The 24,801-nt window shown below is 46.7% G+C and overlaps 1 protein-coding gene and 1 long non-coding RNA gene across 3 annotated transcripts; both read right to left on the bottom strand.

The window, feature by feature from the left end:
* Positions 1-3,004: 3,004 nt before the first annotated feature.
* PPP1R2 (protein phosphatase 1 regulatory inhibitor subunit 2) lies at positions 3,005-19,143 on the bottom strand. 2 transcript variants are annotated; one of them, XM_081911405.1, is made up of 6 exons: positions 18,864-19,140; positions 18,185-18,292; positions 15,502-15,579; positions 15,225-15,325; positions 13,092-13,283; positions 3,005-3,543 (listed from the first exon to the last, which is right to left on the bottom strand). In XM_081911405.1, exons 1-6 carry the CDS (start codon positions 19,070-19,072, stop codon positions 3,476-3,478), a joined length of 756 nt encoding a protein of 251 aa, XP_081767531.1. In that variant the 5' UTR covers positions 19,073-19,140; the 3' UTR covers positions 3,005-3,475. The 2 variants fall into 2 exon arrangements, with proteins under 2 accessions (XP_081767531.1, XP_081767532.1); XM_081911406.1 differs by lacking the exon at positions 3,005-3,543 and adding an exon at positions 5,743-5,812 and having other exon boundaries at positions 18,864-19,143.
* On the bottom strand, positions 4,300-4,862 carry LOC309370025. The gene is made up of 2 exons (XR_014168366.1): positions 4,747-4,862; positions 4,300-4,706 (listed from the first exon to the last, which is right to left on the bottom strand). It is a non-coding gene; the product is annotated as an uncharacterized lncRNA (long non-coding RNA).
* Positions 19,144-24,801: the final 5,658 nt, after the last annotated feature.

The raw sequence follows: 24,801 nt of genomic DNA, 5'->3' as shown, positions 1-24,801 counted from the left end.
GTACCTGGCTTGGCTGAGGAAGTTGGGAGGTGTGTGGCTGCTTTCCTGGTGCTTGTCAGCTTGCTTTTCCCCTCAGGGTGAGCACACACCTCTCCCAAGAAAAGCCTGCAAGGCCAGGGAAGGGAGAAGGAGCCTTGTCGATGGAGCTTGCTTTTGCTGTGCCACACAACTAGCCAAAAAGAAAAGCCAGCACCCATCAGGTGTTTTCCAATCCCTATTGTTAAAGCTGGAGGGGGAGGATTGTGACACCCCAGAAGTAGTACCAAGTCCCCACCACGGCCTTGAGCTAAAGTCAGGAGGATGAGCCTGACCGTTCCCTTACACCAGGGGTCTGCAACCTTTAAGACAAAAAGAGCCACTTGGACCCGTTTCCGAAGAAAAACAACTGGGAGCCGCAAAATCGGGAAGGTGACGTCGGGACGGTGCATGACTAACGCACGCACCGCCCCATGCGACGTCACAGCCAGTACAGCGCCCGCCACAGTGGGGAGTGTCGGGGCGCACAATGCGCCTCCTCCCCTCGCTAGTATCCGCCCTGGAGCCGTGGCAAAGGTGTAAAAGAGCCACATGCGGCTCCGGAGCCGCGGGTTGCAGACCCCTGCCTTACACCATAAGCACAAGCGCGACATAGCCCTAAAACCCCAATCCTCCCTCTTTTGAGAAATCAACTATGGTTGTATCTTGGAAGTCGAACTGAATCAGTTCTGGAAGTCCATTCAGAAACCAAAGCACGGCTTCTGATTGGCTGCAGGAAGTTCCTGCAGGAAGAACGTTTGCAAACTAGAACACTCACTTCCAGGTTTGCGGTGTTCGGGATCCAAGGTATGACTGTATTAAACGCATGCTTCAATGAAATACCATTCTTTGATGAATGAACTCTGCATTTTCAAAGAATGGGTAACAACTGACCAATCAAAATCGTTTGCAAAACAGTGGAGTGTGCAGTCGGCAGGGCATCACTGCAGTGCTTAGGCAGGGAAGGCAGCTCAGCCTTTTGCATGGTAGATTGAGCCCCTCCCGCCGGGCAGACAGAGGACGGAGGTTCATAAAATGTAATTCTGGTTTCAATTGCCTAGAAGTGTTACACTGTATGTTTTGAACTTGGCTGAAGGGGGGGGGGAGATACAAAATCTTCAGAAATTCATATAGAATCAATGCCTTAACCTTAATCAATTATACTTGGATGGTAGTCTGGGCAGATTATAAGACAGCATGAGACTGTTCACAAGAGATTCAGCTGCTGGGGGTGGGGCCTGAAAAGCAGCTTCTCTCCTCCCCACCCGAGTAGAGGAGGTTCTTCCCCGGACCCCTCCACTTGCCATGTCCTGGTGCAGAACCGGCACTCATGCAGAGCTCACTTGGAGGGATCCCTCCAGCACATGCCCAGAGGAAGTCAGGGGCCACCAGCTCCCAGAGACCCCTCTGCTCTTCTGCTTCTCATAATTAATGCTTATGTCCCTTGATTTGGTATTTTAAAATGCTGCAGCTTGGCAGGAAAAGGGCCATCAATGCATGCAAGACGAGGGGCTCAGAGAGGCACCTCTGGCCTCAGCACCATGCAGCCGATTCCCCCTCTCCCAGGCCAACCAAGAGGCGCTGACTCCAAATGCAGGCATTTCTCCCCACGCTCTTTGCAGAGGAGCCTGAAGTCCAAAGGAGGTTTCCACAGATGGTGGGCCAGCAGAGAACAGGCTAAACTCCCCCAGGGCCAAGGGGGAGCTTCGCAAGCAGTCAGGATGGCTTGAGGAAGCAAGCCAGTGGTATTAGACTTGTTTATTTAGGGTCAGTGCTGTACAGGACAGACAACATCCCTGCCCAGAGGCTCACAATCTCAGCCAGCCAACTAGGGGACTGGGGGTGGCTGCCCTGGAGATGCAGCTCACTGGGATCAAGTGGGATACAGGCCAATGTCACTTCGCCACGATGTTGTCAGAATAGGGCCGGCAGGGGTGGGGCTGGGAGCTGGAGTGCAACCAGCAGCTGGAATCTGCTTTAAAGAGCAGAACATTCACTACAGTCAAAGGAAGCTACACTTTTACTTAAAACATCAAAATAAAACTGCAAATGGGAAGCCAGACAGTGACTCTGATGTGCTAACGCTTTCATGCAATTCCACACAGCCTGGACTTTTGTGGAAAGGTTAAGCTTGTTTCAACGGCCCCCTCCCCATTTTATCTATATTAAATGACTACACACACGTCTCTCTTGTAAGGGTACAAAGAGCCTAATGTTTTAGGACAGCCCTGGAATGCAACACTATAACTTTCAATGTGTTGTTCAGATGTCACACAGTAAACAAGCCACCTTAAAACAGATCCATAGAGTCATATGGAGTTGGGTCAACACATGGAATTTAGATCAAAATTAGGAAATGAAAAGCCAAAGCAGGATTGTCTCCCTACTCAAGTCTGGAGAGAGGAAACAAGCCAGGCCCACGACTCTTTCTCCCCTGCCTTCATCCATCTGCCAGGACCCCACCACTTGGGGCCTCCAGCACGAAGGCTGGACTTCCATCTGCAACCACTGACAGGTGGCATGGCAGCACAGTTCACCAGGCCACCCTATCGCTCTGGACAGGAAGAGGGAGGGAGGCGGGTGCCAGTGATGCTCTCAGCGCAATTTGCAAAGCACACTTCCCTCCAACTTTGGGAAAGTGTGGCAAGCCCCTGGGCTGCCTCAGCTGACAAGGTGGCACACAGCTCAATGGAGATTCAGGGTGAAAGAGCCCACAAGACAACACTCCACAGCCAAGCCCACAAGCAGAAGCAGAGAAGGTTGCACAGCCTGGCAGGGTTGGAACATCATTTCCAGGCTCAGAACAGCCCCCCCAAAACAGCAGGGAAGCTCTGGGAAGCATGGAGGGAATGCAGAGCCCTGTTTCTCCTTCATTTTGCTCCTGGCTGCATTAATGCCGCCTCCCTCTTTGCCTCTTTCTCCCCCTCCAGCAACAAGATACAGACTAGCAAGATTAACAAAGAATAAATATTCTACAAAAAGAAACCTATTAATCAATCAATCCCTTTTTTTTCTTTTCAAAATACCTTGTCAATTGTCAAGCGGTTCAGTGTAAGGGTTCATCTATTCTAGTCGTAAAGTTTGGCACATCAATGCCAAAGCCCTTCTACCAGGCATGTGGCCACTTTAAGTCCTAGAAGGTCCTGCCAAATAGAATAGGAGAAAGCAAAGTGACTGGTTGTTTCAAAACCATAAAGAGGAGCAACACGGATGTGCCAAAGTCACCTGCATTGTACGTCATGTGATCCTGCTGTTTATGCATGAAGCCGTCTTCTCTGTGGCTGCCAGGCACAAGAATAAGCCACCTCAGCAGAGTTTTCCGTCTGCCTAAGAGAAAAGTCTCGCCAGCTCCCACCACACTTGGCAACACTAAGTGGGAGCCGACCTGCTCCTCAGTTACTTGAGTCACAACTGCAGGTGTGCAAATGCAGTGAATACAAAGGTGTGGCTTCAGGATCAGCTACAGTCCTGAGCAGACTTCTTCTAGGCTGTGTGCAATTTTCTCAAGTGGGTCACTAGGATCAGGTGCTGTAGGAAAGAGAAAAAAAGAAACGGGGAATTTCTCACCAGATGAAGTTTACATCACAAAAGATTGTGTGTCTGTGGGGCAAGCGTTCACCCTCACAGGAGCAGAGCCCAGACGGTCACATGCCTGCATGCAGCATCATTCTTTTTCATCTGAACAGGGTGAAACTCCAAATGGTTAACCTGAGTCCATCAAAGCGTGTGCACAACGCCCAAACGCATGGATCATCTCCACTAGCTGCAGGGTCCCACCCACAATGTCCATCACGCAGGCCTTTTAAACCACCCACATGCTTCAACCATCTTCCAGGTCACAAAAGCTGCCCTCCCGGACTGCAGGCCTGAAGCCACCTGGGAAATAAATCCAATTTGGGCAACCAAGCGCAAGGGACTGAGGCATCCACACCTCATGGTCAGGATTCTGCATCTGCCGCACATAATCCCAGCAAGAACTGGACCAGCCCCAAGTCTAGCACCATTTTTGAACAGGCTGGCCAAGGAGGTACATCTACCCTAGAGAAGACTAAGCAGGAAGGCACACGGAGAGGCAGAACTATACATATATAAACACACACACACACACACACACAACCCACAGCTGTCAAGCAGGTGGCTGAAGAGACAAAAGGGAAGGGAGCAGCATCTTCGACTAACAGCAGTGCACCAGGTGACCGGGAAGGGGAGAGATCAGCGACTCACAGATCAACTGGTGGGGCAAAGCGATGCCATTTTTGTTTTACTTGGTTCTCAAGGCTAAAATAACCTCATCAAAGATCTCTGAAGATGAAGAGAAAGACACGGGGATCTGGGACATCATGTATGCCTTCTCCTCCCTGCCCAGTTCCAAGGTTTTTGTAGCCAACTGATGAGGATTTGCTGCCCCAAGTGTCTCTCCTGGCCTCCCTCCCGACATCTTAGTCTCACAGCAGGTGTCTTAAGTTGAGGGACGCATACAGCTCTTTAGACAACTGAGCAGGGAGCTCCACACTACACCTCACAGCTTAGCCCGATACTCCCCAAACACCACCCACACCATTCCTACAGGACTTGGGGTAAAGAGAGGGACAAGGGGAGAAAATGCACCTTTTTCCTGGCGCCTCATAGAGAGGTAGGAAATCCCATTCTTAATAAGAAAAACCTGCAGGCATCCAACTCAGACCCCATTTCTGAGGAAAGAGTCCTTTAAAAAGCCACACAGTTAGTGACTTAAACCCCGCAGTGGCTTCAGCCCCACAACCAGCCCTCCATTCAAAGGCAGCAAGTGAGCAACTGAGAGCAGGCAACTCAACCCAGACTTGTCCCTCTGCTTGGAGAAAAGATGATAGCCATGTTCAAATATATAAAAGGATGTCACATAGAGGAGGGAGAAAGGTTGTTTTCTGCTGCTCCAGAGAAGCGGACACGGAGCAATGGATCCAAACTACAAGAAAGAAGATTCCACCTAAACATTAGGAAGAACTTCCTGACAGTAAGAGCTGTTTGACAGTGGAATTTGCTGCCAAGGAGTGTGGTGGAGTCTCCTTCTTTGGAGGTCTTTAAGCAGAGGCTTGACAACCATATGTCAGGAGTGCTCTGATGGTGTTTCCTGCTTGGCAGGGGGTTGGACTCGGTGGCCCTTGTGGTCTCTTCCAACTCTTCTATGATTCTATGATTCTATGAACAGCTGCCAAAGAGTCTACAGGCCTGCATGCTAGAGGGAAGCCCTTCACTGGGCTCTGCAGTTGTGGGAAGGGCAAAGACGGAGTCCTGGTGATACAACTGGAGGTCGTAGGAAGCCACAGGGAGCTTAGTGGAAGGAGCTCAACTCACAAGCACCCCAGGGCCTTGCTGGGGGAGAAGACCAGGAGCCTGGGCAGCCAGACCCTCCTGCACTTAGCCACCCATTCCGGCATGCCAGCATGAAGGGGACAAACACAGAAGCCCCCCCCCCCCCCGACCCAGCTGAAAGGACTGCAACCCCTCAACTGAATCAACATTCAAGGCCTGCTCTTGTCCAAATACTGTGCTGAAACGAGATGAAGTATCCTACAGGGATTTCTAAGTGACTCAGGCTGACAGGAAGTTCAGAAATGCGTATGTTTCAGCTTCCTTTGCTCTGTGAACTGCACAGCTTCACAAGAAAGGTCATCCGCGGAATTACGGCCAGCAGCTAACCAGCACGTCGTCGTCGGGGTTCTGGTGGGAAGATTCATTAGGCCTTGATTTGATTCTCATCTGCTTTATTCCTACTACTCTGAATGTCATGGCTAACATATTATTCAACAGTCCCAATCTGTCAGAAAGAAGACAACAGTAAAAAACAAAACCTCACCTCAGTCAAGAAATGCACATAACGTGTTTCAGACTGGCCAGAATATGATGGGCAGGCACAGCTTCAGTGCACTTGCAAAGATAAAATTTGCTTCCAGAGGTTGAAGTGATGGCAGAGCCCCCTGCAGGATCCAGCCCATGGCCTGTGTAGGGCAGAACTCTGTTCTCAAAGGGGCCAAGCAGTTGCCCCTAAGGGATGCCCGCAGGCAGGACATGAGTGCAACGCACCAGGGAACACCAGCCGCTGGTACGGAGAGGCCTGCTGCCTCCGAAAGAGGCGGCAGAAGGACAGGCACAGTGGTCGGTCACTGGGGGAGCCTGATCTGCCAAGCTTTTCTCTAATCCTCTTTTAATGCCACCCAAGTTGGCGCCCATCTCTGCCATAACTTGACTCTGTGCTGTGTGAAAGATGTTCTTTAGTCCCAATTTTATACCTCTATCATGTTTCCTGTTGCTTGTCTTTCCTCTGAACTAAAAATATTGTCACCTTTCCTCACTGGTTCGTTGTTTCACCCCCTTTGTCCTTTTCTGAACTTCTTCCAGCTCTACAATATTCTTTTTGAGGCGACATTCCAAACTGCACCACAAATTTGTGCAACGACGTAGCAATTTTGGCAGTTTTATTCTTAATCCCTTTCCTAACAATCCCTAGCCCAGGCATAAGCAAACTCTGGCCCTCTAGATGTTTGGGACCACAATTCCCGTCATCCCTAGCTAACAGAACCAGTGGTCAGGGATGATGGGAATTGTAGTCCCAAACATCTGAAGGGCTGGAATTTGCCTATTCCTGCCCTAGCCTTACTCAACATCTTCATCAAGGTCTCCACTAGAACCCAAGGTCTCCTTCTTGGTCATTTGCTGCCGATCCCAGGAGCACTGATGCAAACTTTAGATTTCTTGCCCCCATGAACATCATTTTACACTTACTCACGAGTCATTCCACGCCAAATCACCTGATTTTAATACTCGACCATGCTCTCATGACTCAGTTTTTCTTCAAAAAAAAAAAAACTATGTGTAGATACCTATGAGATAACCTCAAATTATTTTGTAAAGATTTTTTGGTCCAAAATCAGGCGCAGGAGATTTATACGATCTGAAGAGAAACCAGAGGGATTAAATTTACGGCATGTAATGCCCTAAGAGAGAATATTATGAAAATGATGTACAGGTGGTACATGACCCCAGTCAAGCTTGCAAAAATTTATCATTTGCCCGATAATAAATGCTGGAAATGTAAAGAAAACGAAGGTACATTCTTTCACCTTTGGTGGACGTGCCCAAGGATTAAGGTTTTCTGGGAGATGATCTATAATGAATTGAAAAAGGTATTTAAATACACCTTCCCTAAGAAACCAGAGGCCTTTCTCCTGGGCATAGTCAACCAATTGGTGCCAAAGAAGGATAGAACTTTCTTTATGTATGCTACAGCAGCAGCAAGAATACTTATTGCAAAGCATTGGAAGACACAAGACCTACCCACTCTGGAAGAATGGCAGATGCAAGTAATGGACTACATGGAAATGGCGGAAATGACTGGCAGAATCCGAGACCAGGGAGAAGAGTTGGTGGAAGAAGATTGGAGGAAATTTAAAATTTATCTACAGAAACACTGTAAAATTTTTGAATGTTGATGACATTGAAATGAGCTGAAGGAGTTCTAGCAACAAGGTTAAAAATAAGATGATAATGATAATAATAATAATAACAATAATAATAATAATAATAATAATAATAATAATAATAATTTATTACAGTGGTGCCCCGCAAGACGAACGCCTCGCAAGACGAAAAACCCGCTAGACGAAAGGGTTTTCCGTTTTGGAGGCGCTTCGTAAAACGAATTCCCCTATGGGGTTGCTTCGCAAGACGAAAAAAATTTTGCATCTCCCCGTGGGTTTTTTTCGCTTTTTTCACCCTTTTCTTAAGCCGCTAAGCCGCTTATCAGCTGTTCCGCTGATAAGCCGCTTAACAGCTGATCGCTGGAAGCCGCTTGACAGCTGTAGCGCTAATCTGCTAAGCTGTCAATGGGCTTGCTTCGCAAGACGAAAAAACCGCTATACGAAGAGCCTCACGGAACGGATTAATTTCGTCTTGCGAGGCACCACTGTATTTATACCCCGCCCATCTGGCTGGGCCTCCCCAGCCACTCTGGGCGGCTTCCATAAAAACCAAAAATACAGTAAAATCTCACACGTTAAAAACCTCCCTGAACAGGGCTGCCTTAAGATGTCTTCTGAATGTCAGGTAGTTGTTTATCTCTTTGGATTGATAATAGATAAATTAATTGGATATGAATTTGCTGAAATAATTTTTAAAAGGGATACAAAAAAGGGAGATGTGAGGAAGTCAGGAAAATAAGTGAATCAAAGAGGAGAAATTTAAAAAAGGGATTTTTGTGTTTTCTTTTTAGTGTGTTTTTTCTGCTTTTTTATAAGTTAAATGTTTGTATTTTTTGTATTTTGTAACTTTATATTTTTCTGTATGTGTTTTTTCTTCTTTCTGTTTGTTGTTATTTCTAAAACTTAATAAAATATTATTAAAAAAACAAAAACAAAATTGGGCACAGGAGACCATTCAAAGTGAATCATTATTTAATAACAAAATTGGTCTATAATTCTTTACACTCAATAAATCTGTGCCTTGTTTTGGAATCAAAGTAATATAGGCTTCTTTCCATGTCTTTGGGATCAGTCCTTTTGTCAATATATTGTTCATAACTTCTCTTAACAGGGATATCAGTTGTTCACCTAATATTTTATAATACTTTACTGTAAATCCGTCTGGTCCAGGTGCCTTCCCAATCTTTCCCTCTTTAATTGCTGTTTGAACTTCCGTAATTGTTATTAATGAGTTCAATTGATTTTGTTTTTCCTGCAGGATCTAATAAAAACAAACTATGTCTCAGAGCCCTTGTTCAATTTATTGTGTAAAACACTTCTGAAATGATATGGTCAAAGCTATTTTGTTTCCCATAAATGTAGTATGGTCAATGATGCTGTTTTAACCACTGTATGCAATATGACCTTTCTGAATCAGCAAGAAAAAATGTATTTATTTTTGTACTTTAAAAACATCTAACAAGTTTCTTGTGAATGAAACCAAAGGATTTAGGCAATAAGTATCAGACTTGAGGGATTCTCTTCTCCCCCAGCAGCTTCAAGGATCAAAGAAAAAGCAAGAAATTCTTATTTTGTGGTTTTAATTCAGCAAATACGGAGCCTGGCAAGCAGCTCCATCTAAACACCATTGTGACAATGCTCACTCTGAGCCTCTCCCCCTCCTTCCCCAGCAACAGCCAGTAGGTTTTAAATTGGAAAATACAGATTTGTTAGATCTTGGAAGGACATGACAACAGAATTGGATGCCATGCGTACCTGTGGAATTATAAAGGGAAAGTGCATATTCCATAATCACATAATCAGGAGGTCACTTTTAAAAGTATGGGAAAAATATAAAGATTTATTAGAACAAAAGACTTTGTGGTAGTTGTCACCAACGGAAGCAACATCAATTTAAAAAAAGGAGAAAAATGGCTTACGTATAGAGATCTTTTAATAGAAATAGAAGGGAAATTAAAATGGAAAGATTTTGAAGATTCAAGATCATGTTAATGATTGGTTGCACTATTTTCAAGTAAATGGGGTTTTTTTAATAAGATATAAAGAAATGATTTAGCTATACTCTATCTAGATTTTAAAGAGAAATTGTAGAGGATAACTGAAGAAAATGTATAATTTATTGTTAGAATGGGAAACCAAAAATGAAGAAGTTAAATGTGTAACGATTAAATGGGCACAAGATGGAAATGAAAGATTGGGGCAAATTATGGATAAAGTTGATTTAAAATTTACTGCTTGTACAACTCTGAAAGAGAATTATATGAAAATGATGTACTGATGGTATTTAACTCCAGTTAAGCTTGCAAAAAATGTATAGAACTAGTTCCAATAAATGCTGGAAGTGTAAAGAGAAAGTTTTTTCAAATGTAGTGGAATTGTAATTACGAAATAAAATTTGGTATAAAAATGAAGCTGTGAGAGCACATGGCAATTTGGTATAAAAATGTTAAGTACATTGAGGTATAAGATCATAAAAATAAGACAAAAATTAAGCAGAAGTAATAAATATTTAAAGAACCAGGGAAGTCATGGGGTGGGGTTTTTTTCCTTCTTTTGTTTATATGACAAATGTTATATTGTGTTATTTGGTTGAATATTAAATTGTAAAATCCAATCTATCTATCGTCACATATACATTTACATGCGCGCACACACACACATACAGCCTCATTACCATATTACATGTATGAGAAACAAAATAGATTTGACCATATCATTGCAGAAGTGTTTGACACAATAAAATGAACAAGGGCTCTGAGACGTATTTTGCTTTTATTAAATAATCAATAAAACTTAATTTTAAAAATATATCAGATGACACTGTAACATAAGGGGATACAATTTTAACTATTCTCATGAATGGGTGAGATATTTCAGGCTCAAGGAGACCTTAAACCTGTACAAAAAAAGTAAAAAAGTGCAAACAATTTACTTAAAAATCAATTTATTTTATAACCACAAAAAACCCCTCCTTATTTTTAAAACATAAAAAGTACATGGTTAGCCCATTCTACAACAAAAGTATGAAACACATGTTAGTTGTGGTTTGCACGCTATGGCTTATCAAACCCACCAGAAATAAAATGAAAAAAAATCACTTTGAATGGTCGGTGACCCTTTTCTGTGGCACTTAGTACCATTTTTATACCTTATTTTGAAAGAGACCACAAGTACCTTTATTTTGATACCAAAATAAGCCCAATTGGTTGAAAAATGAGCGAAAAAGGTTTTTCTTAAACTGACACAGAAATTACATTAGCCTAAATCGCACAAAAAACCAAAATTTCAAAAAAAAAATCATCTGCGCCCAAAAAATCTTTTAAAATTATTTAAAATTATCTCATAGGTATCTATCTACACATTAAAAAAATGAAGAAAATCTAAGCTGTGAGAGCACATGGCCCCAGGTGATTTGGCGTGGAATGAACCTCATACCAAACAGCATTTGCCATTTTGTCTGTTTGGAGAGGTCCTTTTGGATATCTTCACAGCAGAAAACAGCTATCATATCACCTGTGTCTTCTCTTCCCGGGGCTCCCTCAACCATTCCACAGGACACCTGGGCTCACTACTCTCTCCTAGAGCTCACAGATCCTCCTCTGTCGCCCGTCTCTGCCACAGTGCTGTTCTGCATGTACTTATTCCAGGCATAGGCAAACTCGGCCCTCCAGATGTCTCGAGACTACAACTCCCATGATCCCCAGCTAACAGGACCAGGGGTCGGGGTGATAGGAACTGTAGTCCCAAAACATCTGGAGGGCTCAGTTTGCCTATGCCTGGCTTATTCTTTTCAAAGCTCCCTTTGTTATCAATGCCTTTTCTAGCCCAGATGTCAAAGGTGTATTTCTGCTAAAGGAGAGACTTAGAACTAAAGAACTTGGAAACTGAAGTTCATATGTGTATCATGGGATAGAAGAATGTCTGGGTTGCATCTGGGAGGAGAATCTCAAAACCCAACTGTTCGGGCATCACTGACACGGCTGCTTCCAAAGTGTCTTTGTGAATGAAGCCACTTGGCCAGCAGCAGCAGCAGAAGCCAACTAAAAATAAAGAAGTCAGTGCCACTGAGCAGCCTTTGAAATCTCCGAGAGAAGCATTCAGTTTATTCATGTGAGGATAAAGGAGGATGGGTAAATGAGGCATGCAAAGAGGGAAGGCCAAACCAGCTCAGCAGCAGCTGAATAAGCCATTCTGCATGCAGAACGCTGTGTGAGGAGTGCAAACGCAAACCTCCAGGCCAGCTCAGCTGCTGCCCAATTCTCTCGCTCTCTCTCTCTCTCTCTCTCACGCAAACACACACTGAGTCTGTCTGCAGACATGGCAGTGCTGGCTGCTTGGGCTCCACCCAGCTGCACAAATCCTAGAAGGGCTTGCCTTCCAGTCACCTGGAAAAGGAGTGGAAAAACAAGAATGGCAACACACTGCCCATTTCTGTCTCTCCACAGTTCCCATTTCTACCTCAAGGAGAACGGCCCCTGCAGGCAAATAGGAACAAGTCCCTCCAATGGAAACAGAGCTGGCTGTTAAGGCTGGGCAATATCTGGTTTTCGACATCGTGATATATCACCAGTTAAACATTGCAATATACTGATGAAATAAGGATGGAGCTATGTAGAGCCATTGGCTGGCTTCATGGGTTTTCCCACATTGTGATTTTTGCCAGCACCTGCTCTTGTGATCTGCTGCCCCCTGGCAGGGGAGAGCTGAGCTGGCAGAGTTTAAGAGGGGCTGGAGGAATTGCGAGAATCACAGAATTGGGAGAAACCACAAAGGTCATTTACTTCAACATCCTGCAATGCAGGAAGCTTGGCTAAGGCATCCATGACAGACGGCCATCCAACTTCTGCTTGAAAACTTCCAAGGAAGTGTGGGCTGGCTTCATGGTTTTTCCCACATTGTGATTTTTGTATAGTGCGCCAAACGTACTCACTCACACACAGACTAGGGATAGGCAATGTATTGAAACATCATCAAAAATCAGTTTGAAGTCCACATTATGTCAACAGTTTCATAATATTCAGCATGGCAATATATAGTGAATCACAATGTGTGTGTGCGCGTACGCACGCACTATGAAAAAAATTGCAACATGTAAAATATGTGAAGCCAGTCATGCCTTCTCTCACAATTTCTTCTGTCCCTGTTGTTCTGTTCTGTCAGTTGTGTCAGTTTTAGACCGCTAAGAAGCAGCCCTTTCCAGGACGTTACCCTGTTCACCTCTACATAATTACATCCTTATTTCAGACATTGTGATCTCTTGGTATATCAGGATGTTTACCTGATGAATGTCTCACCAAACACATATTGCCAGCTCAAAAATCATGAAACCGACAGCATGATATAGACTTCAAGCTGGTACTGTATATCATTCTGAAGAAAATACCAGAGTTGTCAGGCGATGCAAAGCAAACCCTTGGCTGAAGATGGCCAAGGCTGCCAAAGCCCTAGAGCAGCTGCCTAGGAGCCTGCCTGGGGATTTCATCCTGGCACCTAAGAATCTGAAACCTATTCTCAGCCCTGCCAAACGCCCTCCACTCTGTGGCTCGTAGAGCCGACGCTAATGGGGAAGTGCTCTCTGACCGGCACCAACTGTAGGCACTTCGGGAGTAACTGGCTCACCAAGGTCTACTGTGTCCCGCATCTCTTCATCACATTCATCGTCTTCATCCTCATCATCACATTCATCATCGTCATCTTCTTCATTGGCTGTGTCACCATGCAGCTCCTTCGCAATCAGCTGCCTGGCCAGCTTGATGTTCTTGCCTTCATTGTAGTGGATCTTCCTTTTCATCTCAAACTGCCTCTTCTTCTCTGCACGGAGAACAAACAGATTCAGTAGACCTACTCATCAGCCATTGTTTCTCGATTGTGATACCTCCTGCAACTTCACATTTTACACACTCTGCTAAAGCTGCAGCAGACCTTGCCGCCACTGCCTGCTGCCATGAAGACCCTGAACTACAAGAACTGGGGTCCATCAAAAAAAAAAAAAATCAAAATTTCAACAGGAAAGTTTTAAAAAATCCTGCAGAGGCATTGCATTTGGCCAGGAGACAATGTACATAAATGTGTTCAACTGGAATTACTTACCACATTCCCTAGGGTGCATTTCCTAAGGAGAGTTATAGCCGACCTCATCCCAAAGGCTATGGGTGGGTAGGGAGGCAGCACAAACAGAACTTGTTTTTGGTCAGTCTAGAACTTCCAGAACATTTCCTCCTCCCAGCTTCTGCAGGGTGCTCAACTAGAATTTTTCCAGGTCCGCAATGGAGCAGAATTTCCACCTGAGCAGCCAAAAACCACCTGCACAAGTGTGTATGCACAGTCTGTGCAAGAACCACACCAATGTCTATTTTGTTGGGCCTTCGCACTGAGAAATCAGTGGCTTATTTTTCTGCTTAGTAAAGTCAAAGGAAGGAGACAGACCAACCTAAGCAGCTCCCAAGCTCAGCCATTTTCCTCTGGAGTCAGGCATAAGCGTAGGTAACTGGGAAGGCTTAAGGGTACAAAAAAAAGATACCCAGCACAAATGCCAGCTATTCTCAAGGGCAGTTCTCAGAAAGCCGTGGTATGAACACACAAGAACTGCAGCGTGTAATTGCAAAAAGAGGCAAGAACATGTTTCCCAAACTGATCCGTCAAAGAGCGACCATTCTTTCCAACTTGTTCCCTGGCCCCTGCAGGTAGCCTTAAAGGAAAATGCAGCTCATTCACCACCACAGCTCTCTCCCTCCTCTAGGATGTTATGCAGTCAAAAGAACTGCTGACTTGGAGAAAGCTCCGTGTCTCACCAAGAGCCTGAAATTTAGAAATTTAGTTGGAAAGTTCAGGGGGAAGGAAAACATCCAAAATCATAACTGTCACCAAGCATCTTTATCATGCCATGGGGAGGTAGAGATCTAGGAAGGATGAACTTTTACCTGTTAACCCAACCCCAACTCCACTTGTTAGAAGGTCCCAGCCATTACCTGACACTTAAGGGCTCTATTCCAGCTAAGTCATACTCAAAGAGGAGCCCCTCATTGCAAAGGGCTTAAGTCAATTAACAACACTGGTTTCAATGGAATCCAACCCCCAGGAGTGCCTTCAAACCCAAGCATCTTTCTTTCACAGGTTATAAATATTATATTATTGGGGTCCAAAGTCAAGAGTCTGTTCCTTGGGCTTCAATCCCACCTCCCAGCTCCACTGGATGGTCACAGGCAAATTACCATCCTCTGCCTCAGCTTTCCATCTATAGATAGAGATAAGGTAAAGGTAAAGGTACCCCTGCCCATACGGGCCAGTCGTGTCCGACTCTAGGGTTGTGCGCCCATCTCACTTAAGAGGCCGGGGGCCAGTGCTGTCCGGAGACACTTCCGGGTCACGTGGCCAGCGTGACGAAGCTGCTCTGGCGAGCCAGCACCAGCACAGCATACGGAAACGCCGTTTACCTTCCCGCTATAAAGCGGTACCTATTTATCTACTTGCACTTATGGGTGCTTTCGAACTGCTAGGTGGGCAGGAGCTGGGACCGAAAGACGGGAGCTCACCCCGCCGCGGGGATTCGAACCACTGACCATGCGATCAGCAAGCCCTAGGCACTGAGGTTTTACCCACAGCGCCACCTGCGTCCCGACACATAGATAGGGATAAGCACCACTTAAACAACAACATCTGTGCAAATATGAAAAATAAAAACTATCTAGCCCTTCACACATTTCAGCTATTCCACAGGCACCATTTGGCTCTAACTGGCAAAGCAAGACCTACCACGTTCTTCAGGAGTTAACTCCGACTCATCCTCTTCGTCGCTGCTCTCTTCCTGCTGAGCGAGGATCTTCGGCCCCTTGCCATGCGCTGCAGCTGCTAACCTACACAGATTTATTGGGTTATTTATTTTATTTCATAATACTTTTAGCCCAAGATCACAGGACAGATTACAGTAGTAGCATAACACACCCAAAGAAATAAGCAAGTTCAGGTAAAAATATAAATTTAAAATGTAGCATAAAACCTAAGAATCCTTCCTGCACCCAGGAGCACTTACTTTTTTGCCAACACATCTGCAGTGACGGCTTCGTTGCATTCTGTATCGCTGCCTGCATCTTCGTCTTCTCCTGCCATGCTGCAAAGGTAAGTAAGACACAGAGAGGACATCAAGAGAACTTGCTGCTACAGCCTCACTTGAAGAAGCAGCACCACCAAGCTACTTGCGTGCCAAAAGAGATTCCTTTAAATGCCAGCTCTCCTTATTTCAAGTATTTTTGTGTAAATCAACTCCTGTGCTGAAGATACCAAAGGTATCTACAAAAATCAAGGCTATATCCAACTATGTCATATTCAGAGATGTATTAAATGCTGTAATTGGTCTCTTTAAACAGAGTAGAAGGGCTTTTCCCTCAATATATAAATTTGTTGAGAGATATAGTTTATAATTGGAGCTTGAAGGGTATAGGTGCAATATACTCTAAACAAAAAGCTAAGTTAATAGTAAACAATGTGGTTACGGAAGAAATACTAATAGAAAAAGGGACACGACAGGGATGCCCAATATCCCCTTTGCTTTTTATATCAGTCCTGGAGGTTTTGTTAAATATGATTAGAAGGGACCAGTTGGTTAAAGGTATTCAGGTCGGAGCCAAAAACTACAAGTTAAGAGCATTTGCAGATGACTTAGTGTTAACTTTGCAACAGCCAGACACTAGTACCAAAAGAGTATTAGAACTAATTGAGATATTTGGTCAAGTAGCAGGATTTAAACTGAACAAACAGAAAACGAAAGTGTTGGAAAAAAAACTTAACAATGGAAGAAAGAGAGAGATTTCAGAGTGAAACAGGGTTGGAAATAACAAAAAAAGTGAAATATCTGGGGGTGAACTTAACATCTAAGAATGTGAATTTATTTAAAGATAATTATGAAAAGTGTTGGACAGAAGTAAAGAAAGATTTAGAAATATGGTCTAGACTGAGACTTTCCTTGTTAGGTCGAATTGCTGCTATTAAGATGAATGTATTGCCTAGAATGTTATTTTTGTTTCAGACGTTACAGATTTTAGACAAGATGGACTGCTTTAAGAAGTGGCAGAAAGACATATCTAAATTTGTCTGGCAGGGCAAAAAGCCCAGAATAAAATTTAAGATTTTAACTGATGCAAAAGATAGAGGGGGCTTTGCCCTGCCGGACACATTGGCTGCTTCTTGAGGATACAGACATTTTGGATTTGGAAGGGTATGATAATAACTTCGGTTGGCATGCATATCTATGGTATGACAAGGCAAAGGTGTATAAAAGTTTCAAAAACCATATTGTCAGGAAAGCATTATATAATGTTTGGATTCGATACAAAGATTTGTTGGAAAGTAAAACCCCCAGGTGGTTGTCACCAATGGAAGCTAAGACGGTGAAAAAACTTAATATGGACTCTAATTGGCCAAAATATTGTGAAATCTTAGAACAAGATGGTGAGAAGTTTAAACTTCAGAGTTACGAGAAACTAAAGTCCAAAGTTCGAGATTGGTTACATTATCGCCAGATAAATGAGACATTTAAGCAGGATAGGAAAATAGGATTTCAGAAGGAGAGGTCAAAGTTAGAAACAGAATTGTTAGAACCCAATACCAAAAATTTGTCTGGGATGTATAACTTGCTGTTGAAATGGAATACACAGGATGAAACGGTGAAATCAGCTATAATTAAATGGGCACAGGATATCGGTCATGATATTATGTTTGCTGACTGGGAACAGTTATGGACCACTGGTGTTAAGTTCACGGCATGTAATGCCCTAAAAGAAAACATAATGAAAATGATCTACAGGTGGTACATGACCCCAGTCAAGCTTGCAAAAATTTACCATTTGCCCAATAACAAATGTTGGAAATGTAATGAGACTGAAGGTACTTTCTACCACCTTTGGTGGACCTGCCCAAAGATTAAAGCCTTTTGGGAAATGATCTATAATGAAATTAAGAAAGTCCTTAAATGGACCTTTCCTAAGAAACCTGAGGCTTTCCTCCTGGGCATGGTTGGCCAAATGGTGCCAAAGAAGGATAGGATTTTTTTTATGTATGCAGCCACAGCAGCAAGAATTCTTCTGGCAAAGTATTGGAAGATGCAAGAACTACCTACTCTGAAAGAATGGCAGACAAAGGTGACAGACTTCATGGGACTAGCAGAGATGACCGGCAGAATCCGAGACCAGGGGAAAGAGACAGTGGAAGAGGACTGGAAGAAATTTAAAATATATCTTAAAAAATTGTTGTAAAATTGAAGAGTGTTAGGATGTCAAGGGGTATGAAGTAGAGAAATACAGCTGTAACTAATAAATTTGAGGAAAATTAATGAAAAGGAAGTTAATTAGATAAACTGACTAAAGGGTTGCTAAAGAACTTTGGAATAAGGATACAGCGAAAGGGAGGTATGGGGAAGTCGATATATGTTCAATGTTGTGTTTGTTTTTGTTTTGTGATGTGTCTGTTTTTTATTATGTGTTTGAAAAATTAATAAAAATTTTATTAAAAAAAAATATATAATTGGAGCTTGCACTTCCCAAAAGCCTATCATGCACACAAATGTGCACTAATTAATCAAAAGCAACCCCTGCAACACAAAAAGCCTGCCACGCCATGCAACCTTTTCACTCCAGGCTGCTGTTTAGCCTATCAAAAGTGCCTTTATCTGGCGAAGTGCACAAGGGCAACCTATCTTTTAATCATCGTGACTGGCTTACCTATGGTAGGGAGTGCTTGGCTCATCTATCTTCATTAAGCCGTAGTCTTTGCCCGCTGGATGGTAGGTAGCTAGGATGTTCATTTCATCCCACTTCTGAGACTTCTTACTAAAAGAACATGAGAAAGGAAAGAAATGGAATTAGAACGGAGAGAAACATTAGCACTTCTCTCTTCCAGAAACCCTATTCCCTCTCCCTAGAGAGCAGGGCAACTCACCCTTTTGATCTATCCAACCCCACCTTAAAGCCCCTGCTCAGGTACAAAGCTCACTGGGTGGGTCTTATAACCCCCCAACCCGACAGGGCTGTTGTAAGGACAAGACGAAGAGGGAGAAAGGGCAAAGACCACCTCGAGGTCTTTGGAGAAAAGGTGGATGATAATACTACTAGTGAATTATTTATACCCCGCCCATCTGGAATGAGAACAGATGACCGCTCAGATCTGCCTGTTCCAATCACGAAACGAGGTCGCACACGCCCCCCCCTTGACGAAGGGCAGCCCCCAAAACAGGACCCCCAGGCAGCAAGCAGGGAGATCTGACCAGGAGGCTCCCCGTCCCGCCCCCGGGGAGCCCCGAAGGGAAGCTGATCCAGGGCCGGAGCGGCGCCCTTCCCTCGGCTGCGCCCCGCCTTCGCCCGCGCCCCGCCCCCCCCGGCCCGGCCCGGCCCGGCCTCGCACCCTTGGGCGTCGGCGTCGTAGGCGCCTCCCAGCGGGGCCTCGGCGGCGGCGGGCGGCTTGGCGGCGGGCGGCTTGGCCTTGGCGGTGGAGGCCTCCGCCAGGGCCGCCGCCACCAGGCCGGCGCCGCCGCTGCCGCTGCCCGCGGAGGGGTTCTTGAGGATGCCCTTCACGGGGGGGCGGCCGCTGCTGGACGAGGACTTGGCCTCCATGGCGCCGGGAGGGGGGCAGGCGCTCCCCGCCCGACCACTCGCTCGCCCGCCCGTGGCCTCGCTGCTCGGCCCTCCGGCGGCTGCTGCTGCTGCTGCTGCTCCTCAGGCGGCGGAGGCGGGACGGGAGGCCGCGGGAGTCACGGAGCCGCCTCGCTCTGCGCACGCGCAACAGGCAGGCGACGCGCGACGCGGCGTCATAAGCGGGGCGCGGGGGGGCGGGGCCGGCTCCTTCCCTCCCTCTTCGCCTCAGAAGCCCGGCGGGCGGGGAGGACCGGCATTCTGAGCATGCGCTGAGCGCGCGAGAGGCGGGACGTCCGGAAGCCCGGATGTAGAACGCGCCGCTCAACGCAAACTGCGCCTGCGCAACCCGTACAACAACAACAACCGCTGCCATTGGACGCGATCGGACGCGCAGGAAGGCAGCTCCCGTCGGCCCCCGCGCCAGCCCGGCAGGATGGCGGGAGTTGTAGTGCAGGCGCGCCCGGAGGGGCCCAGGCGGGGAGGCGAGGAGCCCGCGCTCTGGAGCCGAGGGGGGCCGGCCCGGCCTCGCCCGAGAGGGGGCGCACCAGGCTCCCCTCGCCCGGAGGCCCCCCCTTCCCGGGGCCCTTCAGGGCCTTCCCATTCTTAGAAGGAACCCCCGAGGGCATCCAGTCCCGCCCCCTGCAACTCCACTCAGAAGGCTATTCCCCCAGAGGACAGGATGACACTTCAAAACGACCTTGACAGATTAGAGAACTGGGCCAAAACAAACAAGATGAATTTTAACAGGGAGAAATGTAAAGTATTGCACTTGGGCAAAAAAAAGGAGAGGCACAAATACAAGATGGGTGATACCTGGCTTGAGAGCAGTACATGTGAAAAGGATCTAGGAGTCTTGGTTGACCACAAACTTGACATGAGCCAACAGTGTGACGCGGCAGCTAAAATAGCCAATGCAATTCTGGGCTGCATCAATAGGAGTATAGCATTCTAGATCAAGGGAAGTAATAGTGCCACTGTATTCTGCTCTGGTCAGACCTCACCTGGAGTACTGTGTCCAGTTCTGGGCACCACAGTTCAAGAAGGACATTGACAGACTGGAACGTGTCCAGAGGAGGGCAACCAAAATGGTCAAAGGCCTGGAAACGACGCCTTATGAGGAACGGCTAAGGGAGCTGGGCATGTTTAGCCTGGAGAAGAGGAGGTTAAGGGGTGATATGATAGCCATGTTCAAATATATCAAAGGATGTCACATAGAGGAGGGAGAAAGGTTGTTTTCTGCTGCTCCAGAGAAGCGGACACGGAGCAATGGATCCAAACTACAAGAAAGAAGATTCCACCTAAACATTAGGAAGAACTTCCTGACAGTAAGAGCTGTTTGACAGTGGAATTTGCTGCCAAGGAGTGTGGTGGAGTCTCCTTCTTTGGAGGTCTTTAAGCATAGGCTTGACAACCATATGTCAGGAGTGCTCTGATGGTGTTTCCTGCTTGGCAGGGGGTTGGACTCGATGGCCCTTGTGGTCTCTTCCAACTCTATGATTCTATGATTCCTGAATTATATCCTCACAGCAACCCTGTGAGGTAGGACAGCCTGGACAGCCCATGGCTAAGTGGGCATTCAGACCCACTCTCCCTACTACACCACCGCTGGGAGTGGTGTGGCTGGTGAGGGACACATTCCTCCGCTTGCATGCCAGGCCGCGCAGGCGGGGCCCTTCTCTCCTGCCTTGAGCTCCTTGATGGGCCTGGCCAGCTCTGCCCCAGGTGGAGCCTGTCTAGATGGGTGTGGAGCCCTCTCCTGCTCCCCTGGCAGCCGGCAGCCTGTGCCCATCCCAGCTCCGGTCCTCCATGACCGCCGTCAGAGGGCTTTACTGCTGGCTGTGAGGCGCTGGGCTAACAAGCACACTGGGCGGGTGTGCGGGGGGATTAGGGTTTGCCGCTCTGCTGTCAGAACAGCTTTAACAAGTCGGCCATCTCCGATCGCTGCAAGAGCCTCCCTTCAGGGGACGCGGCGTCAAAGGCGCCGACATCCATGCAGAGCAGCTCCAGGCAGGAGAACATCCCGCCCTGCTTGGCTGCTAATCAGGATGCCGTGTCTCTGCCTGTTCCCTTGCAAGGAGTGACAACCGCATCATCTTGCCAGCTGTCAGCCCTGCCCAAACCAATCGACCGGCTTGCTCGAGTGATTGAGATAATGGCCGGGTTGAGCCTGGGCCGCTGCTGGCTCATCAGATCATTTGGGAGCTCGGGGGGACTGCCAGTCTCTCGGCCCGAGCACTAAATTGCCCAGACAGGCCTCTTCCCCTTGAGCGGTTCGGATGAGTTCCACGCAGTGGCCGCATGGCCGGGCTCCCGGGTTGCCAGCTCCCCTGCCCCTGCTTGTATTTTTATGCCGTGAACCAGTGGTATAGAAATTTAATAAACAGAAGGGAAAAAATAAAGGTCACATGCATCCTGTTTCACCACCTGAGGCGAGATGGGAAGCTGCTGTCCTGCAGGTGCTCAGCCCACCTCCCCCCTTGCCGCCCCACCTAAGCTGTGTGTTCTGGCGATATCTCAGGAGAGCCCCACAAGATTGTGCAGAGGCCTCACCCGAGTCCGGAAGCCACCCCAACCAGCCGCCCTCCAGTCGCAAGGGTGGTGGTAGAGGGCATCCATGGAGGCACCCCATAGATTCTGCCACCTGAGGTGGCTGCCTCAGTCTACCTCATGGATGGGCCAGCCCTGTGCGCATCCGTCACGCAGCATCAGGGTGAGTGGGCAAGCAGGCAGTGGCTTCACTTCAGTCACCTGGGAGAGAGTCAGGGTGTGTGGGAGCAGGTTCCCCAAGGCAGGTGTTGCGGTTGAGTGAGGGCGAGGTGTTCCTGTTGGATTGGGAAAGGCACAGTGCTGTGGGATGGCACTTGGCAGACACACAGCCAGGAGGGCTAACACAGAATCCCCAGGGGTGGCAGCAGACCGCCGCCCCCACCCCCAACTGAGGAAGAGCCAAGGGGGATAAAGGCAGGTTAGTGTGAGTCTCGCTGACTCCCAGAGGAAGCCATGGCATTTGTCCCTGCATGATGCTGAGCTAAGCGCATGTCACTGTAGTTATCCATCTGAACACCAGCTGCGGAAAGGTCAAAATATTTAGAGGGACCAAGATGGCTGTTGGTGGTCTGTGGAAAATGGGATTCTTTCATAACTGGTGGGCAGATCTGAGCCAAGGTTGAGCAGCTGGGAGTTTGGGGGGAGCTCAGAGCTGGATCTGGAGTCGGACCCAGAAGCCACAGCGTCAGGTTCCAGAGGGTGACATCTAGGTTGGTAGGGGGAGAGCAGCTTTTTGCAGGGACATCTCAGTCCTCCAGCAAGAAGAGACAGGTTTGGCCAGCCGCAGGGCTGCTGCGCTGCCCGTTTTCTCCTGGGCAAACCAGGAATTTGTGCCTTTGGGGCTGCATTTGAATTTACAGGGACTGAAAGTTGTGTTCTGTCTGTTCAATCCATATATATACATATATATAGATGCAGGTTTTGGTGTCCTCGGGTGTCTTCCCGTGTAAAAGTTGGGGTGTCTAGGCGACGTTTCGACGAGGTCTCACTCGTCATCTTCAGGCTGGTGCTTTCGGCTTCTTGTTACTGGAACAGAGCAGGATCTCAGTGTTTGAGTTCCTATAAATACTGTTGAGGGGGTGTGGTGTATAGCCTCCAATGTTCTGGGCAGAGAGGAAGTTCCCAGGCTAGTGTGCCTTTTCTTCTTTTGTTCCTTAATTACTTGAGGGATATCTTGAGTGATTTCTTGAGTGATATCCTGAGTACCACTTAGGTGGGTCATTAGGTGTGGATTAGTTGCTAAAGTCTTTGTGTCTTGACCTCTAGAACTTTGTGAAGAGTTTTTCTGAGAAGATGGCTGTACTGCACTTAGTTGTGCTCTGGCTTGGCTTCGTGTATAGGGGCGAGCTGTGGTTTTGTGGCCTGTGTCAGCCAGATCTGTGTAGGGATTGCAGGGGGGTGGAGCATCCGGAGGTGCCACCATGGTTTGGCTACTGGATGGTGTCTGTAATTTATCTGTGGAGAGGGTCTGGGTTTGGGTCTGGTGTGGTTGATTGGTGATGGCGTTCTGTGTGCCTCTGGACCTGGTGTCAGTTTTTGTGGGGAGGGCTAATTTCCAGATGTCTGGCAAGCGGGATGTGTCGTCACGCTTGTTCATGTTGTGAGGGTGTTTCTCTATCTCGATGGCTTCCATGATTATTCTCTTGTGGTGATGTTCCATGTTAAAGAGCAATTTGGAATCTGCAAAATTAATTTCGTGTCCTGTTTCTTTCATGTGTTGGAAAAGAGAGGAAGTTTTTTCTTCTTTTTTGACGGCATTCTTGTGTTCTGCGATACGTGCATTTATTCGTCTGTTTGTTTGTCCAATGTACGTGGCTGGGCAGACTTTGCAGGGTATTTCATAGACCCCTTGGTTTTCCAACTGGATTTTATCCTTGGGGTTTCTGAGGATATTGGCTATTTTTTGGTTGGTGCAAAAGGCTGTTTTGATATTGTGTTTATGGAGGATTTTGCTAATTTTATCTGTAGTGCCCTTGATATAAGGAAGGAGGGCCATGCCATTGTTTTCTTCTGTGTCTTGGTTTTTGGGGGGTGTTTCTTTTTGGATTAGCTTCGTAACCCTGTTTTGCTGGTATCCATTGGCAATTAACACATTTGAGAGATTCTGTAACTCAGTTGTCAAGTGGTCTTTGTCAGCCAGGCGTTTGGTTCTGGAGATGAGAGTCTTGGCTACGGAGTTTATTTGTGCAGGGTGGTGGTGTGATTGTGCATGTAAGTAGCGGTTGGTGTGTGTTTTTTTCCGGTAGATAGTGTGTCCTAGGGAGCCATCAGGTTTTTTGTAGATTAGGACGTCAAGGAAGGGAAGTTGGTTGTTGGCTTCTATTTCCATAGTGAATTGTATTTTGGGGTGTAGGCTGCAATCCCTACACAGATCTGGCTGACACAGGCCACAAAACCACAGCTCGCCCCTATACACGAAGCCAAGCCAGAGCACAACTAAGTGCAGTACAGCCATCTTCTCAGAAAAACTCTTCACAAAGTTCAAGAGGTCAAGACACAAAGACTTTAGCAACTAATCCACACCTAATGACCCACCTAAGTGGTACTCAGGATATCACTCAAGAAATCACTCAAGATATCCCTCAAGTAATTAAGGAACAAAAGAAGAAAAGGCACACTAGCCTGGGAACTTCCTCTCTGCCCAGAACATTGGAGGCTATACACCACACCCCCTCAACAGTATTTATAGGAACTCAAACACTGAGATCCTGCTCTGTTCCAGTAACAAGAAGCCGAAAGCACCAGCCTGAAGATGACGAGTGAGACCTCGTCGAAACGTCGCCTAGACACCCCAACTTTTACACGGGAAGACACCCGAGGACACCAAAACCTGCATTCCTGTACCCGTGGAAATCTACGAAAGCATATATATAGATATATATATCTGCGTATGTATTGCTTGGAATGCAGGTCCTTACAAAAATGGCAGGTGGCAACTGCATTTCGTTTAGGAAGGATTTCTTTCTCCTCTCTCACACAGGAAGGAATCCCTCCCCCTCTCTCCCCTGACTATTCCTGCTATGGCACACATGTGCTTCACCTAAAAGCCATTTGCTCCCTGCTTCAAAACTACTGTATGGCCATATGGAAATTGAACCATCAGGATTCTAAAATATTGCTGTTCTCCTTAGTTTTGGGCCCTCATTTTCTGCTTGTGGCAT

This window comes from Podarcis melisellensis (genome assembly GCF_964234715.1).
Source record: "Podarcis melisellensis genome assembly, chromosome: 5".
Taxonomy (NCBI): domain Eukaryota; kingdom Metazoa; phylum Chordata; class Lepidosauria; order Squamata; family Lacertidae; genus Podarcis; species Podarcis melisellensis.
Note: the sequence above shows the minus strand (reverse complement) of the source record. Positions and strands in the feature narration are given on the sequence as shown.

What these genes read in the sequence shown, in the direction of transcription:
- PPP1R2 (XM_081911405.1), bottom strand. Translation starts at nt 19,072, where the DNA reads ATGGAGGCCAAGTCCTCGTCCAGCAGCGGCCGCCCCCCCGTGAAGGGC. An exon ending in GCAGATGTGTTGGCAAAAAA is followed by an intron (nt 15,326 to 15,501) that starts GTAAGTGCTCCT and finishes AAATCTGTGTAG; the next exon opens with GTTAGCAGCTGCAGCGCATG. An exon ending in GTTAACTCCTGAAGAACGTG is followed by an intron (nt 13,284 to 15,224) that starts GTAGGTCTTGCT and finishes TTCTCCGTGCAG; the next exon opens with AGAAGAAGAGGCAGTTTGAG.